General features: G+C 36.3%; 1 protein-coding gene across 1 annotated transcript in view; it reads left to right on the forward strand.

Annotated features, from left to right (window-relative positions):
* Nucleotides 1-1,635: 1,635 nt before the first annotated feature.
* TEX36 (testis expressed 36) overlaps nt 1,636-19,273 on the forward strand; it is a 259,127-nt gene continuing 241,489 nt past the window's right edge. Inside the window, exon 1 of the mRNA XM_044056189.1 lies at nt 1,636-2,105. Coding sequence (XP_043912124.1) covers nt 2,055-2,105 — 51 coding nt within the window. The 5' untranslated portion in view covers nt 1,636-2,054. The remainder of the gene's footprint in view (nt 2,106-19,273) is intronic.

Here is a 19,273-nt window from a genome sequence, read left to right on the forward strand (position 1 = left end):
GAGTATCACTCCAAACTAATCCATCCTTTCTACCTAAAGTTATTTCTGAACTGACGATTAACCAAACAATTGACCTGCCAGTATTTTTTTCCCAACTACTCAAATAAAGGAGAATATTGCCTTCACTTGCTGGACATACATAGGCAGTTACGTTTTTACCTGGACAGAACTAAATCAATATGTAAATCAGACCAATTATTTGTGGCCTTCTCAGGACCAAAAATGGGTAATCCTGTCTCAAAGATAACTTTGGTCAAATGGTTGAGAAACTGCATAACCTTGATTTACTAAAAGAACAGGACTCCTCTGCCTTGTAAATTCAGAGCACACTCTAAAAGGTCAGTAGCTACTTCTGTTGCTTTTCCATGCCAGAGTTTCTTTGAATGAAATTTGTGTAGCCGCAACCCTGGACTAACCCTCATACCTTTATCACTCATTACAAATTGGATTTGGCCTCCTGGGGAAGAGCATCCTTCCCATAAGGGCCTCCCAGGAATAAAGGTAGCTAGGGACTCTGTCCCCTCAGTAAGGAATGAATGAAGATTAACAACATCAGATAAAGAAGTTATGTTCTTACCATAAGTTGTTGATCTTCATTCATTCATTACGTCCCACCCTCCTTCCCCCTCCTAAGGCTCCTGGGGGATTGTACAGGGTCCTGCACCTGTTCTTAGGGTTTTTCTGCCCAGATACAGCCTCTGCTTTACTTATGTTAGGCAAACTCGATATGAGGTAACAGAGGAAGGGTATTGTGGGTAAAAGCTTAGCTTGAGAGTTTTTTGGCTTACACGAGCTTGTTACAAGGCTGACTAGGTTCCGAGGACAGAACCGACACCCATCAGTAATGAATGAATGAAGATCAATAGTACAGATGGAACGTTATGGTAAGAACATAACTTCTTTTTCGTGAATTGTTGCCAGAATCCTGGTAGAAACTGAAGTGTCGTGTCATGAAACAGGAATGACAACTTCCCTTGCTAAGGTAAACATCGATTATTACATTTATTTGCTGTAAAACTGCTTTATACAAAATATTGGAAAGGCTTTAACAAGGACTATATGGGTAAGCAATTATGTATAGTTATCAATAGATGTGTTTGAATAGATCCCTGCTGCTACAATTCAGGGTTGTAGGAAATAACGATTGTTGGACCTATGTGGCTATTGCCAGACTGTCGCGTCCCCAGCCGACTTAGCCAGAAATGTCCCGTAGGTACACCTAATTTGGGTGATGCTACCAAATCCTAGCATAACCATTTCCCCTGCATTTGGAGTATGTGACATATTGAACTATGAATGTAAGCACACATGCTAAAATTATAACATGTTTATACCTGAAAATATTACACTGCACAGAGCACATCAGATTTCTTTGCTGGATATCTTGAACTGTTTTTTTTTTTTTTTTTAATTTCCTTTAAGTATTTAAAGATGAAATGTTTGGAACCCTTTTGCTGGCTGCACAACACTTTACCCCAATAAAAGTTCATTTGCACAAAGTAACACACACACACACACACACACACACACACACACACACACACAAAACCATTGTGTACAGCACTAGAATGTGATGAGCCTAAGTCATACTAAGCTCTTTCAGTAACTAAGAGCTATTACCATACCAGACATTTTTTTGGAGAGTACCAGGAAATAATCATTCGAACTGTCTGTTGCTATGGTTACAAATCAACCATGGTCAACTTTAAGAAGAAATTGAACGTGAAAGTGGACCGTGGAATGTTCCAGTTTATCATGCAGTGAACATGTGAAATCTGATCCTCGACATTCTTCTCTGGGATTATTATTTTTCTTATTCTCGTTTGCTTTGAAATTCATGGACAGAATTGGGAGCGTTGTTTACCCTTCGCTGCAAGTTGACTCGGCAGCGAGTAATTTGTAAATATTATTTCTGTCCGTAATAACACGGGGAATTATATCAATCAGTTGTAAAACACAGCTATATGTAATAAACGAATATAGCTCTCCGTGTATTGATCTGTGTAGTCGAAACCACCATAATATAAGAAGCTGTGCTCTTATTTTCCAGTAAAATGCCAAAAGGGCGAAGAAATAACCCTTCGACAAAGAAAGACGGTGAATGGGTGAGAATTTGTCATTACTTCATACGGTATTTTTCTGTACTCAGTTTACATTTGTTTGGAAAATTCGCACCGTGAATTAAACTATCTGATTTTAGTTCAAGTTTTTACTAGAATGAACATAAGTAATTCTTAATCATGTCCTGATCGACAAGCCATAGCTCTCAGCCTTCCGTCTCCAAAATGAGGAAACTAGCCCTCTTAATGTGGAACAAATGGGCAAAATGTGCAACACATACTTATTAACAACTGCAACTAGGAAGGTCATAGGATGGTAATATCTGCTGCTTTAACGTATAAAAGAAAATCTTTTAACGAATTAAAATGATTAATTTCTATTTACCGTGTATATCAATTAAAAAAAATCTAATACCGAATGTGTGACAGATCCTTTCACTGTGGAACTTCGAGGAACATTTAAGACGCCAAATGAGGTACGTTCCTCGTAATGAGGTTAGGTTTGCCACCTTTTTAAATGCCCAAAGTGGGACATTTTTAGTACAAACGTCAGATTTTGCAAGCTGAAGCATATCCACAGCCAGTACAAAGGACAGAACTTCACTTTTTTGCCTAAATAAAAGCTTATTCTTGTAAAAATGTAGTTGCTTATTCTGTTTCTTATAACATGTAGGTGTTTCAGATACAGAATAACTGTTTTATGCAACTATTACATAAATTATAGGAAATAATTTTGTCCTAAAATCTCAGGACATTTGACATTTTTACAAATTTTTTGCAGGGCACAACTGCCCAAAGAGGGACTGTCCCTCGCAAAGTGGGACAGGTGGTAACCCTAAATGAGGTACACTTAAGAGGTATGAGCCATACTGGGAAGCATAAATAACAATAGAACAAAAGGAAGAACTACAGCCAATTTCATCTCTTTCTAATTTTTGTGATTACCTTTACCTCAAAATGTTCCTCCTTCCTTTTCCAAAATGTATGACATATTCCAGAACAATGCAATACCAGAGACAAAGGTCTGCATATTTCTTATTGCTAGAAACTAATGATCAGTTTTTATCTTTCATTACATAGATTTTAAAGTCTCTTCGTCCATGTTTTTAAATGTTTTGTTTTCTTTTTCTATACAAGGAACAGCTAACAAATCCACAGGGCTTCACAGAATGTATAAATCAGCATTAAACTAAGAAAAACTCTCTTGTGCAGAGAAAAATAAATAATACAATTTATTGAGAACTTTCGACTATTAAACAGCCTTCATCAGAATAAAATACTGTAACACAATCAACTTTATACTGAATGTGTAGAACCACATGATGAATTAATTACATCCCCTCCCATTTCCCTCTTTTTATGCACATCTCTCAAGATATCTAGTTCTGAAAAACTGCTTTATAATTAACACCAGTCAGTCTAGGGGAAACATGAGCATTCAATAAAATCTACCATTTGGTTTCACAAAATTCAAGTTCATCATCTTTTCTCCCATTAAAGTACTTGGACACATGATCAACAACTTCAACTAAAAAATAATAATACATTTTTTAAAACCCACACAAGAAATTGAATATTTAGCCAAAGCATTAGTGAGGTTTTTGTTTTTAACAGCATCGTGATGTTCATAAATATGTTTTCTAAAGGTTCTGCTGGTTTCCCCTACATAATATGATTCACAGGGGGTTCACTGGGCATAATAAACAACATACTATGAATGTAAGCCTTTCCAGGTGAAACACAATAATCATTAGGACCTTATGCTGTGTACCTACTCACTGAACATTCAAAACATTTGTTAGTATCCTTTCTACTACCCTCTGTAACTTCAACCTTCTTACTTTTTAACAAATTCTTCAGGTTTTCTTCCCCTTTTAATACATGTGGGTTTATCACCCACTGTTTGAAACACTTCTTCATTTCTAGCCAATATTCGCCAGTTATTATGTATAATGTTCTTGAGCACACAACTGTCAGTTGAAAAAACAAGAGGCAAAGAAAAGAACAATTTGTGTTCTGTTTATAAAAATCATTTTAATGAGAGCTTTCCTTATCTTTATTCCTTATGATAGACTTAACAATTTGTTCAGAGTACACTTTAAAAGAAATTTCTCATGTAATACTTGCAGTAAAGTCTCTTGGGCCAGATTCATTAACGCCTACACTAACTATACACAATCTGTATCCACAAACATCCAAAACATCCATACCACATTTTTTGTGCTTTCTAGTCTCGCAGAAAGATTACAGTAAGTGTACATGTAGTCTACTCTTTGTAGTAACCTTTATGAATCCCCCTCAGTATTAAAGAGCTGAGAGAAAATCAGTAGGAAAACTAAAATTAGGAGGAATGTGTGAGTTATACTTGTGTTGTCTATTTACTCAGAATGGTGCAGACTTACTGTAGGTATTGATGAATCCCAGGGTCTGTTCTTTTCAGCTTCAGTGCTAAGTTGTTTTGATTATTGTTTATATTTGTTTTTTTCAGCCTCAGTGGTAATTTATTTTGGTGATTGTTTATATTAGGCACCCGGGATTCATAGCAGCAAGCATCGTCCCAGTGTGACGCGGGCCAGTCTTATAATGTTAGAGCTACTATTTTTCAAGTAGTAAATGTTCATATGAATCATATTTTTTAAGAATATGCAGAGCAAAACACGTTAAGTATTGGATGAATGTGGTATCAAGCACAAAATATGTATTCCAAGAGAGACAACAAGATGCCAGAACATACAGCCTTAGGATAAAAGCTTTTATTACAGGATAGTAAGAGCTTTCATGATACAAATAGCTTTATCAGACTACTGTTCACAAAAACAATCAAGCAAATATACTTTCCAACATCCTTTCAGCTCAAAGTAATCTACAATAGCCAATAGAATCTTGCATCCAATTAAGAAACACCTAAATCAGTCTAAAATACAAAAATACAAAATAAAATATAAAACAATAAAAGATATAAAAAATGACAAACAACAAACATACAAAACCCTTATTACACATTAATGTTTCAAACTACATGCACGAAGAAAAGGTTTCAAAGTTATGGCATCATTAATGCCTGGTGGTTTGTCAGCTTCAAACTGAAGAATCCACGTCTGTTTGGCCGACTCCATCCTATTCTTTATGTCACCACCCTTGATATTTTCTGCCATAACTTGAAGTACAAAAGAACCTAAAAGTATGTTGCAGCCCATTATTCTTAATGTGTTATGCCAAAGCACTGCTCTGCTTGCCATTCCTAATATCCCTAACATGTTCCAAAATACGATCCTTGAATGAGCGATTGGTCTTCCCAATGTAAAATATGTGACATACCTCACAATAACTGAAGTAGAGTATATTGCGAGTTTTACAGTCAGCATAAAATTTACATTCAATCAAAAAGCCTGCTTGTGGATGTCTATAACTGAAATCTATGTGAATATAGCGACACGCAGAGCAAACTTTGCAAGGATAGGTCCCAAGTCTCTGTGAATCAATAGATGTTATAAGCTTATAAGGTCTATAACAAAGTTGTCTCTTTAATGACAGATTGTTTCTGAAAGAAAAGTAGGGTCTGTCTTTCCCAACTCCCCTGAGCTCTTCTGACACTTGTAATATATTCCAAGTTTTCTTAAAAATATCACAGAAAATGTTCACATCACTCAAATTCGTTAGAGGAACTCAGATATTATTATTATTATTAGCCTGTTGACTCAAACTATTAGCATCTACACGATCAGAAAAATAGGGTCTACCCTTCAACTCTTTTTCCGTAAGACATTGTTCAGTACATTGATCTGTCTCTTTCGCCAAGTAGCCCCTCACCAGGAAATCATGTTTAAGCATCTGTAGGGCCACTGCCAACTGAATGTCATCATTATGTACTTCATAATCCTTAGGACTTGCACTCTCACAACATTCCAAGAAATATGTGTAGGATGCATACTGTTCTTATGCAAGAGGGCATTCTTCCTACTCGATTTCCTATAGAGGCCTGTACATACAGATCTGAGATCCATCTTCTTTACAGTAACATCAAGAGAATGGATCTCATCCCTTGAGGACTGACAAGTAAACTTTAAAAACAATATCGTACTGTGCAAATATTCAACAAACATGTCAAGTGATTGGAATGACCTACCCCAAAGAAAAAAATATGTCATCCACAAACCTGGTATACCAAATGATATACCCAGAATAATCATTATTATGTAGTATTAATGTCTTCCCATTGTGCCAAGGCTAGGTTGGCATAGCTATTCACACAATAGGTTCATAGGTTCATAGATTAGTACCAGGCTAACTGCCCTTTTGGGCCATTTGAAGCCTAGCCAGTTACTCCATGTGAGAATCAAACCCTGCACCTTGTGTCTTTAAGGTAAATACCTTAACCATTATGTCATCCTCCCACCCCAAGCTGTACCCATAGCCATGCCAGCTTTCTGGAGCTAAAACTCATCTTTAAAAATGAACACATTATTCTCTAAAATGATATCCAAAAGCATAAAAATCAAGTTCACTTTACTGTTAGAAAAAGTATGTTTCCCATTCAAAAAATCCTCTTATATTCTCTACACCCCATATATTGGGGATAATTGTAAAAAGAGACTCTATGTCCATCGTCACAAAGATATATTCACCAGTGATATTAGAAACATTATTGTACAACTCAGTTAAAAAATGACTTTGTATCCTTAAGTACATTCTTCACAGTATCCAGGATAGGGCTCAGAGTTTTCTCCACATATATAGAAAGTGGTTCCGTTGCCCATCCTACACTAGAAAAATGGGTCTCATAGGTGGGCTGATCATGTCCTTATGCATTTTGGGTAGGCCATACAATATTGGAACAGTGGGATGCTCCACTTCAAAATATTTGAACAAATCTTCAGAAATTGAACCACTCATACGTAAATCAAAAACTAAAAATTACACCTTCCCCATAATCCCTCTGACACTTATGAATAAACAGAGGTATCACTTAAATGCTTTAACATTTGCTTATAATAAAACAACTTATCCATTACAGCAATCCCCCTGCCTTTTTCAGCAGGTTGGATCTCAGTTGTGGTCATATCCTTAAACTCATTTAAAGCTTTTGATTCAGCAGTACTCAAATTATAAAATGCAGAATGATGTCTATGTCCAAATGCTTCCCTAATATCTTTTTCACAGACCATTAAAAATCTGTCAATTACTGGATGACTCTGGTGTATAAACACTAGGCTTTTTAAACAAGTTAACCTCATTAGCTATCTGTGGAAATTCAATTTTAAGTTGAAGACTTCTACAAAACATCTTTAAATCTTTAATCACATCAACCATATCTGATTTTCTAGCTGGGACAAACGAAAGTCCTCTACTAAGTACAGAAAGCTGCGCTGGTGTAAGTTCAATAGAAGATAAATTAAATACCAAACTATTCATCTGTTCCTCGTCCTTAAGCTCGTGTGCTGTTCTTCCACACTTTGGACTTGTCGTACGTGTCTCCTTCTTGCTCTGCTCCTGGAGAGTCCTTTCTTGCTGATGGGTAAGGGTTCTTTGAAGTAAAAAGAACCCAAATCTGTCGTTGGACTGGCAGTAGCTGGTTCACATTGTACTTGGATAATAGTGGTTTGTGCCGCCATAACAGTTATCTCAGAATATGACAGAAAACAAACAGCATAACATCTGTGGGGGGGGGGGGGTTAACATCCCTAACCAACCAAAAGGATTGCAAGGCACTTAAAACTGTGTAAAGCAAGAAATGCAGGGACAGAGCACCACCCTTGGTGAACGTGTGTGGCTTTCTTTCACTGACATTGTCAGTAACGTCCATTACAGTTTGCATTTTTCATACTTTAATCTTATTAAATGTTTTAATATTTCAAAAACTAAACAACTGGAATAACAACTGAAAAAATAAAATGTGTCAAACACTTAACTGACAGCCCATTACGGTGTCAGTTAAGTCGGCACCACCCACTCCTCTGCAAAGTAAGACGGTGTGTCCTAATATAAACAATCTCTATTGTTTCATCCTATAACATTGTCCCCTAAGTGTATTATTTTTTAAACATGTGGGTTGCATACTGCTGCAGTGTGAAATAGCCGATTCTTCTTATAAATATCAACTGGGTGGTAGGTTGGTGTAATGGTTAAGGTGTTTACCTTCCAGGCACAAGGTGCATGGTTTGATTCTTACATGGTGTAATTGGATAGGCTTAAAATGGCCCACAAGGGCAGTTAGATTAGTACTAACCTATGAACTGTAAATGACAGCTGTGTTCAAAACTATGGTACCCCTTTTTTTATATAATTTAGCATCTGAAAAACTAACTTTGTTCCGGTCCTTACTGTAATTGAATCCAAGAAAATAAGTACTATTGTTGATCCTGTTAATAAAATCACTCAATTCACTTTTATTACACTTCCCCCAAAAATATTATCAATAATGCTTGATATGCCCTGACTCTATCAAAACCCTAAAATAGTTGTTATTGTTTGCTCTTGTTCATATTGTTCTTTTTTGCTCACAAATTTCTAAATACAGTTATTGTCATGATCAATTTGTTTAGTTAAAATCTAATTTTTTTTTCAATAAAAAACCCCTCAATATTACTAAGAATATTGAGTTCCCAGTAGTTCATTACCAGATATGTCAAAGTGGGTACCATTCATCTATCCACAGCAACACACTTCTTTTGCTGATACAATTCACCTAAAAAAATAAAAAGGTAGAAATAACCTGTCTAAAGTAGACTTCAAAGTGCCTAATGGTTTTAATCCACCCTTACATCCAGTTATCAGAGCCTATGAAAGGGAAATCAGAAAAGCTCTAACAAGTAGACCTAATAAAAAATATCATAATATCAAAATAACATAGCTGTTTGAAAGGATTGTCAACTGATTTTAGTATTCATATTACAAAAACTGATAAAGGGGGATCTACAGTAATTATGAATACTGAATTTTATAACAAAAGTCTGAGTGAAATGCTGAAGAACATTTGTTTTTGGGAAAGAATGTATTTGAGGGCTGTTGAAAAGGCATATAGGCTTGTGAATTTTTGTTATTTCACAATTAAGTAAATGAGGTTATTTCTGATAATATGTATGATTTTTTTCTCTTTCTTAATTTTTCTAAATCTTTTGAGTTTCTAATACCATGACAGGAATGGACCCTATTCCTAAGTCAAAGTAAGATTAAAGTTCATGAAGTTAGTATTGTTTCAGTCTTTGATGTTATCCAGAAGTACTCTTCGCAGCACCCGCAGTGTGCCCAGTAGTGATTCCTTCTGCAATTTGTATGGAGTTACATGTATTGTTAATTTATCTAAGTACAATTGTTAATTCCTTTTTATAAGACCCATTGCTCCTACTACTATTGGAACTATCTGGGTATCCTTCTTCCACATTGCCCTTGTTTCTGCCTGCAAATCCTGGTATTTTATGATTTTGTGTCTCTCTGTATGTAAGACACTGTAGTCACTGGGTGTAGCAATTTCAATAATCAAGGATATTTTTGTCTTCTTTTCATGGACTACTATATCTGATTTTCTTGAATCTATTCTTTGAACTGCTAGTAATGGGTGATCCCATGTGATATAAACTTCATAATTTTCTATAATGCTTTGTGGCTCATGTTGCCAGTGTTTTTCAGCTACTTCAGTATTATAACGTTTGCATAATCCCCAATGGAGCAGTCTTGCCACATTATTATGCCTTTCAGTATACAGTCCTTCTGCTATTAGTATATCACAACCAGCAACAAGATGTGCGACTGTTTCCAATTCTGTTTTACAAAACATACATTTGTCTGATTCTCCAACATGCTCAATGTACAGTATAAAGAATATATGTAGTCCGCTGTCTTGGGCTGCCAATATCAGCCTTTCATCTTTTGGTTTAAATTCACCTTTCCTTAACCATTCCTGTGTTCGGTCCTGAACAACATGAGGTTATTCTAAGTGTTTTCTACACTTGCAACTATATTTATGCATTTTCCACATTTCTTGCCCTCTCATCTGATCCTTCACCTTATATTCTTTCTTTCTTTTGTTTTTTGGCACATTCAGTTGCTGCCTGAGTTTTATCTACTTCTATTTTGACTTGCATTCCCGCTTTAAGCCAATATACTTCTACTAAATTAAGCAGGGAAGTCATCTTAGACTTATTCTCCTCATGTTTTAAAACTTTCACTAAGTTTGGGTTTCGTGAGGTCAGCAAGTATGTATGCAGTCCTACAACTGCAACTCTGTACATGTAATCAATTTCGAGGAGGCCCATATCGCCTTCAGAATGTAGAATATATAGTCTTGGTATTACCTGATTTTTATAAATCATTTGATGAGCATGAAGCATCTGTCTTGCTTTTCTATGAGACCTATCCAACACATTTTGGGGCTAGTGAGTCACTCCAAAACTCTATATTAGGACAGGAAGAGCTAACTGGTTTATAGCTTGGTCTTTGTTCCTAGATGTCAACAATGTTAATCTATGTTTTCTAAAATATTCCTTAGTTTTATTCACATTTGTTCATGTTTTATTGTTGATCCTTCATCAATTCCAAAATATTTATACACGCCCTCTTTCTCACGTTCATTTATATCACATTCCTGTCCCAAAGTGATACTTTCTTGGTGCTGAAGCTTTCTTGCTTTAACGGTTGCTTTTGCGCATTAATCAAGACCAAATAACATTCTTATATCATCTGAAGAAGTTTTGACCACTTGTAGTTGTGCTTTCAGTTCCTCAACTATATAGGTTTAAATCGTCCACAAAATGAAAGTGAGAAGTCTTTACACTTTGTTGTTTTTCAGGAGCCAAATTGTAGCCATTACCTAATCTGTTAAGTAGACAGTTTAATGGGTTAAGGGTAAGACAAAAGAGCAGCTGTGACAGAGGGTCACCCTGAAATATCCCCTTTGGATTTTTATCCCTGGAATAATAATTTGTCCTTTATCATGGCTTAAGTGCACTGTTCCATGGTTACTGTAATGTACTTGATCAGAATAGGGTATATCTTATACATTTTTAAGCATTCTTTTATCCATGAATGTGGGATACTGTCAAATGCTTTTTTGTAGTCTATCCATGCCATACTTAGACTCTTCCCCTTTTAACAGTTCTCTATTATGACTTTATTTAACAACAAATGATCACTTGTTCCATATGACTTTCTTTTATTACCCTTTTGTTCTATTGCCATGATTGAGTTTTTTTCTAAATGACTATACACTCTACTGACATCAGTTTCAGTGTATAGTTTATAGGTCATCGGAAGGCAAGTTACTGGTCTATAGTTTTTAGGATAGCTTGCAGGTTGCTCTTAAGTAGGAACATTGTTTTTCCTGTTGTTAAATAGGTTGGTGTCTATTCGGGGTGCGCATACAAATAGTTCTTACTCATGGCTAAATCTTCATGTAAAGATGTTAATACTTTTAGCCAGAAGTTATGTACTGCATCTAAGCCTAGGATTTTCCAATTAGGAGCTATTATTAGCTTTGTTTCAATCTCTCTGGAAGTTGCTTCATCCTATTTCATATCCTGTACAGTTGAACTTCTTAATTTTTCTTTTAATTATTCTATCCATTTAGCATCTTTGTTATGTTCCACATGATCTTCATAGATATTTCTTCAAAATGTATCTATTTTTTCTTTTTTTCGGTGATGTTTCAATTCTTTTGCCTTGTTTCCCAATTTTCTATAAAACTTTTTTGGGTAATCAACAAATTACTTATTTTGTACTTTTTCTTTATATTTATCTGTATATCTTCAACGTTTTTCTGCCTGTGCTGATAGATTTAGTTTATTATTTACGATAGGGCACAATAGATCCTGATTTGTTCTGATACTGTGCATTGTTTTTATCACATTTATCTTTCTGAGTATTTTGTTGATCTCTTCCCTCTTCTATACTCTTCTAACAGTGACACTTCTTGTCTTCATTTTTTTATAGTTTTCTCTATTCAATGCTTTCATGATGGCATTTGATTTCTCCCCTTCCTTTCCTTTACTGCCCTGTGTTTGTGGTAAGTCTTTATCTGTTATTAATTTAGCTGCACAGTAGTATATTCTGTTTACTTCTGTTATATCGCATGAATCTCTATGAACAGTCCTAATGACTGTGTTCATTTGTTTTATCTTAACTTCTAACTTTTTGGGTTTTATTGTCTTTCTGTAGTCTGTTTCTTTCATTGATCTTAACATGCCTGTCCATCTGTATGAAATCAAGCAACTCTTCTCTTAGACAATTTCCTTCTAAATTGAGGGCACATTCTTTGTTCTCCATTTCCTGCAGGCATTCTAAAGAAAGTTGCAGAGCATCTTCCTTTGGCACATTCTCTTCATTTTCATCCTGTGTCATCCGTTGCTCTTTCATATGGGAACTCACTGGTTTATCACTCAACAACACTGAGTATGCCAGAGTTGCCATAGTTTCCTGTTCCTTCTCTTGCTATGCAACCCCAACTGAAATTTTATACTGGTTTCCTGTGGAAGGCTTCAAAGTATCTTCATATGGCAACTGATCAGATGTTTTCTGCTCCACTGGTTTATCCTTAATTTGGGGATCCATTACTCTATTCTGCTGTAATTTTATCAAAATTAGATTTTCTATGCTAAATCCTTCACTTTGCAGGTAATCCATAATCTCAATTTCTGTTTCTTCAATTTCAAAATTACTGGTCATTTTTTCTACTTTTCCTGTTTGTTAACTTATTTTTTTGCATTGTAAAAGTTTCCATATCCAGATGCCTTTGCCTGTATTTCTCTTCAAATATCTTTGGTGCTGCACTTTTTGCATTGATTAGTTTTGCTTCTCCTTTGCATAAATATTACATCACATTAAATCTTTTTTTCTTTTGCATGTCCACATTTCTTCTTCAGATGTCTCATGCTCCTCCTGTCTCTCCTTACTTGGGGAATGTGTTGCATCTTGCACTATGTTAGACTTTCTACACAAATTCCTTCACTTTGCAGGTATTCCATTACTTCAGCTTTTTTTTTTTAATTTCTACTTTACTAATCTTCCGTTCTACATTTCCTCTTTGTGATCTTATTTTTTTCATAGGTTCATAGGTGTGTACTAGGCTAATGGCCCTGGAGCCTTTACAAGCCTAGCACATATTACCCTGACATCGTGCCACCTGACCATAGTTTCCAGTGCCTCTGTCGAGTAGAGCCACTGGAGTGATTCCCGGGGTGAACTTTCTATTTCCCATCCACTCATCAAGATTTGTCTTGAAGAGGGCCAGTGAGGTGCTCTGTTTGATATGTATGGGAAGTCTATTCCATAGCATGGGCAGTCTCTGGGTTATGAACCTGTCTCTCCAGCACATTCTGCTGACTGTGGTAATGAGGTTGAGGTCTCTGGAGCATGTGGTGCAGAGGGATTGGGATTTCTTTAGATGTAGCTTTCTAACAGGGCTGAGTGAGACATGGCTTTGTAAGTCAAGTACAGATCGCCACTAGGTAGGCGATATGAGACAGAGAATAGTTGGAGTTTTTTGAGTCTGTCTATATAGGACAAGTGTTTAAGGCCTAGGATCCTCTTTGTGAGGTACTTTTGTGGCCTCTCCAGTTGTTGCAGGTGTCTAATGAGGTATATGCTAAATGGGGCATTGTACTTGATGTCTGGCCTAATGAGGGAAGAGTAGAGAGAGACAATGACCTCTTTCTTCCTAGATGCAAAACTCTTAGTAATGAGATGTGCCACATAGAATGACTTTCTGACCACAGTGGCAGTGTGGTGGTAAAAAGAGAGGTTGCTGCCAACCTGTATTCCCAGATCTCTTATAACACCTTCTGTGTTCAGTGGACTGCCATTGATGTGGTAGTTCATGGGAACTGGGTTTTTCCCAAAAGGGACGACGACACATTTTTTGGCATTGAGCATAAGGCCATGGTTCTGATACCAGTCGTTGGTCTCAGTGAGGCCTTTCTGTAGAATGTCAACATCACTTGGGGAGTTAATAAATGCTCCCAACTTGCAATCGTCTGCAAACGTTGTCAGCCAGAGTCCCTTTGTGTTGGCCAGGACTTCTGCGAAGTAGATACCTAACAGGAGAGGACCCAGGACCGATCCCTGTGGGACTCCACTCATGACTGGTTGGCAGTCTGACTTGGAGTCAGCTACTTTCACACTGTGGGTTCTGTCTGTGAGCCAATTTGCAACCCACCTAGTGATATAGGGGTTGATGCCTAGCTTAGTGAGTTTTTCTATGATTCCTGAGTGAGGAATGGTATCAAAGGCCTTGGCCAGATCAAGGTAGCCTATATGAACCACCTTGCCTTCATCCACAGCTCTAGTGACTGACTCAAAGAAGTCGACTAAGTTGAGCAGGCATGATTTACCCTTCACAAAATCAAACTGTGTGGGATCCAGAGTTTGGAGATTCCCTATATCCTTGTTTATTAGGTCCATGATGATGCGTTCCACAGCTTTGCATATCAGACTTATCAGGTTAATGGGGCGATAGTTCTCAGGGTCTGTAGTCACTCCTGCTTTGTGGAGAGGGATGACTATAGCAGTGTGCCATTTGGTAGGGGCAAAGCCTGAGGTGAGGCTGTGATTGAACAGGGCACACAGGTGAGGTGCCAGTTCACTCTGTAGTTCATGTAGAACACAGCCAGGAATATTGTCAGGTCCCATAAAAGCTGTATTTTTGGCCTTTGGCAGTGCTGTTTTAATCTGTGCAGCAGTTTACTGGGTGCCTGGCAATCTACTGGTATTGTGATTGGTCCTTTGGGGGGGGGGTAAAGCTGGCACTGAATATGTCGGCCAGTATATTGGCAATATAGTAGCTCATAGCAAATCTGGGTATTGCCATGGAGGTTCTTTACATAACTATAGAAGGCCTTGTGGCTGCCTTTACTATCTGCTGCAATTTTGTTTTCATAGCTAGCTTTAGAGGATTTGATGAGGGATCGTCTTGGGACTTCACCTTATTCCGCATCAGTTTTCTCCTTCTGTTGTAGAGTTTGTTTATGGCTGGGGACCACCAGATTGGCTCCCTTTTTTTTGGAGGAGACCGTCTTGGTTCTGTTGGGTATGGCGAAATCCATGCATTTGTGTACATGTTTGTACAGTGCATTGGTGTATGATTTGGCGGCCATGCAACTATTCTCCATTTGCATGGGTGCCATGAAGTTAGCCACCTCTGTTCTTAGGAGCGTAAATTGTGAAATTTTCCATATTTTCATGCCTTTGCCTGTATTTGTCTTTGAATGTCTTTGGAGCTGCTTTTTTTGTATTGATGAATTTTTTTTTTCCTTTGCATAAATATTGCATCATATCAGATCTCTCTTTCTTTCCTGCGTACATATTTCCTTTTTTATACCTTTTGAAAATCTCTAGATTTTGTTCTTTATATTTTCACACTTTCTCAGTTGCTTCTCTTTCCAAACGGCTCAAGGTATCTTGGTCTGTATAATGCTTTTCACAAATCTGTTGCATTAATGAACACACATTTTTATTTGAAGCTTCTGACAGTTTTTCTTGTGCAAGTATTTTTACTTACTCTAATTTCTTTCCTAATCTTTTTGTGTGTCTTCGAAATTCTGGGTTTCTTGCATAATAGTAACAATACATAATTTCTTTCTTATCCTCAATAGTCCACTCCATTATCTTTATGGATCTTTTCTGGCCAAACAATTTTTGTGGATTTCTACTTCCTTCTACAACAGGGGGGCATCCTCCCCCTCGGCCTGGCCCCATTGTAGGGATGTTTCCATGTCTTCAGGATTCTACACTGTCATTTTTTCTTTCCTGACACCAATGCACCTACCAGGTTTAGGCATTTTTTTTATCTTGGGTCTTGTACTCCTAGCTATCTTTTTTATTTTTAACCTACTACTGTCCATGATATATGCCATAGAAAATACAGTCTATATATCAGTGTAGCCTTGGTGAGATTTTGTGAAAACAGTGTCCACCTTGTGAAGGTACTCACCAAGACTTGAGGATGAATTCAATTCCAGCAATACTTCTCTGCTTTGCTTGCTGATTTATCATCTTTCCATTTTCTGCATCGAGCAAGTGAAGATAACAAAATTATTTGGTATATCCAAGATACACAAGAACATGGATACTCTCTCTTTTAGAGGAATATTACCTTCCCTAGTTTCAAAGTTAGATCCCATTTCCAAATTTGTAGATAGGGCTATTTTCATTGTGGTCAAGAATACACCATATTTTATTAGGGACACATTTCATTTTTCAGAAAAAATAAAGAATGAAGTCAGACAAGTTTTTAGTAACTGTGGATGTACTATCTTTGTACACAGTCATACCCCATGATATTGGGGTAGAATAGGTTTCATACATGTTATATGAAAACAGTTTACAATGGCACATGTAAAATTTGTAACAGAAAGCATAGAACATGTATTAAATAATATATATATTTTTCATTTTTAGGTGAATTGTATCAGTAAAAGAAGGGTGTTGCTATGGGTGTATGAATGGCACCCAGTTATACAAATTTGGTAATTTCCTACTGGAAACTAAATATTCTTAGTAATATTGAGGATATTTATAGAGTCATGGCATATCAACACGTTATTGATGATAATGTTTTATTTGGGAGGTGAGAAAGGAGAAGTGTAAGATGGGAAAATGTTTACTGTACATGTAATATTTTCTCTTTTTGGAACCCATTTTGTTTCAAGATGGATCCTGACAGACTGGCCTGTCTTTGGTTTTCTTTTTACTGCTAACATAGATATTGCCAAAGTAAAAAATTCCAGTGTGGAAGATTGGAACTTGTGCCTAATATGAAAAGGCACAGATAAGGTTTCTTCAGATTCTTAGTTTGAAGAATAATATAGATATGTTCAGTTTTAATTGGCCATCAGCTATAGTGTAATATATACAAAATATTCTGCCTAGAAGCATTTACAATATAAAAGAGTGAAGTTTCTTGTGTTTGAGACAAGACCTTGATTGCTTAGCCTTCCATTTACGTGTGTTCTTTGCAATAAAAGAGATGATTCTGCTTTGCTGAACTGTGTTGAATTAAATTATTTTTGATCCTAACAGTTTGGTGCCATGAAGTCTCAGATTTGTTGAGACATTTGTGAGTTGAAACCATCTTTGGGCCAGTTCTTGACAGGTTTTCTGTCTGGTACATTTCTGGTTTGCCAGCGTACATCTATATTTTTCCAACATCAGTAGAGTTTGAAATTTGTACAGGTAAGCTTTTTATTAAACAATCTTTATAACATATTAGTAAATTTTATGAGAATGGGCTAAATTGTACGAGAGCAGATTAAAATTATGTGAGAGTGAGTTACACTACATATTTTTTTGAAGAGTGTGGGTGCTAATTACAAAAAAAGATATTGTAGAGAAAAAAAACGTTGTAGACTCAGATTAAGACTGGTTAAATATGAAAAGGTAAAAACAGAAGTAAATACAACCAGTCAACCACGGCAGTTGCTGTATAAAAGCATGGATTTTATTCAAAGAAGGAAAATAAAACCATAAAAGCAAGCCTAAAACACAAACTTGAACTAAATAACACATGAAGAAGTGCGAGTGCGAGGCACAAAACTTTAATAAACACTATAAAAATAATGAAAACTGGTCAAGCACTTTCATCCCTACTAATCTAGGGACTTCATCAGAACCAGTAAAACAAGTGAACAATGTTTATAATGTTTTTATGATAGTAATTGATTTTATTTGACAATGTAATTATTAGTTAATTGCTGTTAATTTATTGGGATATTTAATTGATTGGAGACCATTTAAATTACATTGTTCACTTGTTTTACTGGTTCTGATGAAGTCCCCAGATCAGTAGGGACAATAGTCCTTGACCAGTTTTCATTATTTTTATAGTGTTTATTAAAGTTTTGTGCCTCGTATCCGCACTTCTTTGTGTGTTGTTTAGTTCGAGTTTTTGTAGTCCATGCACACATTATTTACACTTTTTTTTGGTTTGAAGATTAAAACACAAATAAGCACTTTTATGCCTTTCTGAACAGGCACTTCATTAGATCTAAAGACTGTTACAAACCATCTTTTAACCACAGTTATCTCACCAAGTCACGTGATGTAATAGTTGGTCTTAAAGGGACAGTTCTTTATATGAGAGTGGGTTTAATCATATATACAAGAATGAGAGTGGGCTTTAATCATAGTTTCATATTGTAGACTGTATGAGAGTGGTTTTAATGTATGTGAGTGGGTAATATTACCATTGTATTGAAACTACAATGGGTGTGGATGTGAGTGTACTGAAAGAGCTAGAGTTTGGGACTCCAGCCAGACATAAGTTTAATACATATGGACAAGACAGTTGTAATTATTTGGTAAATGGGTCTGAGCTCAGTAAAAATTATAGTGCACTGCAGTTCCCTGAGGGTGAAACTTTTGATAAGGCTATTTTAGAGAATCTTAAAAAGAAACTTAAACAGAAAGGAAATACAGTAACTGCCTCTTATTGGTAAGCTTTTAATGACTGGCAAATAGAATCTAAAAATAAGGAAAAGGTATCTGTAGTTAGAAGTCTAAAACGTAATTCACCTTGATTAAAAAGCAGGCAGCTAATGGAACAGTAAGTACATTACAAAAAGTGCAGAAGACAAATCTTGTGGTACCCGTTGGTCTTAATCCTTTAAAATAGATAGAAAAGTTAAAAGTAAATCAACCTGATTTGTCTGATGAATACTGGCATCTAATACCCTCAGCTCCCCCTCCCCCTTATAACCATTCTGCTTTCTATGAAGTAAAGTGCCTTCCCTCTGCAAAAGACCAGGTAGGGTAACAATTTGAAGATACCCCCACTACTGTTTCCCCTGATACTTTCCAAGTCACTTCCAGTACTTCTTCCCATTCTGCAGGATCCATTTACAACACCAGATTCTGGCAGTGACAGCAATATGCTGTTTCAGTCTGATCAAGTGTTAATGAGAATAGCAGATAAGGGTAGACAGTGATTTTCAAAATGCAAGCATGCATTTGTGACAAAATATATAGATAAGTTAAAACAAATTCGTAATAACAGCACCCAGTGTAAGACAAGTATTTCAAATAAGATCAAAAATTTGTCACACAATTTCCAGTAATCATTGATAGAGAAGAATATAGGTGGAAACCACCTACTACAAGGTTTCAAAGATGCATTGAATTCTGATTCATTTTCTGATGATGACACTCCAACCACCAGCACACCATCTGATACTCAGATTCATCCTTTGAGGTAGGTACCTAATCCTGCAGCAGCTCATGACAGTGATTCT

The sequence above is a fragment of the Protopterus annectens genome, chromosome 14.part0 (assembly GCF_019279795.1).
Source record: "Protopterus annectens isolate FY-2018-M chromosome 14.part0, PAN1.0, whole genome shotgun sequence".
In the NCBI taxonomy this organism is placed as follows: Eukaryota; Metazoa; Chordata; order Ceratodontiformes; family Protopteridae; genus Protopterus; species Protopterus annectens.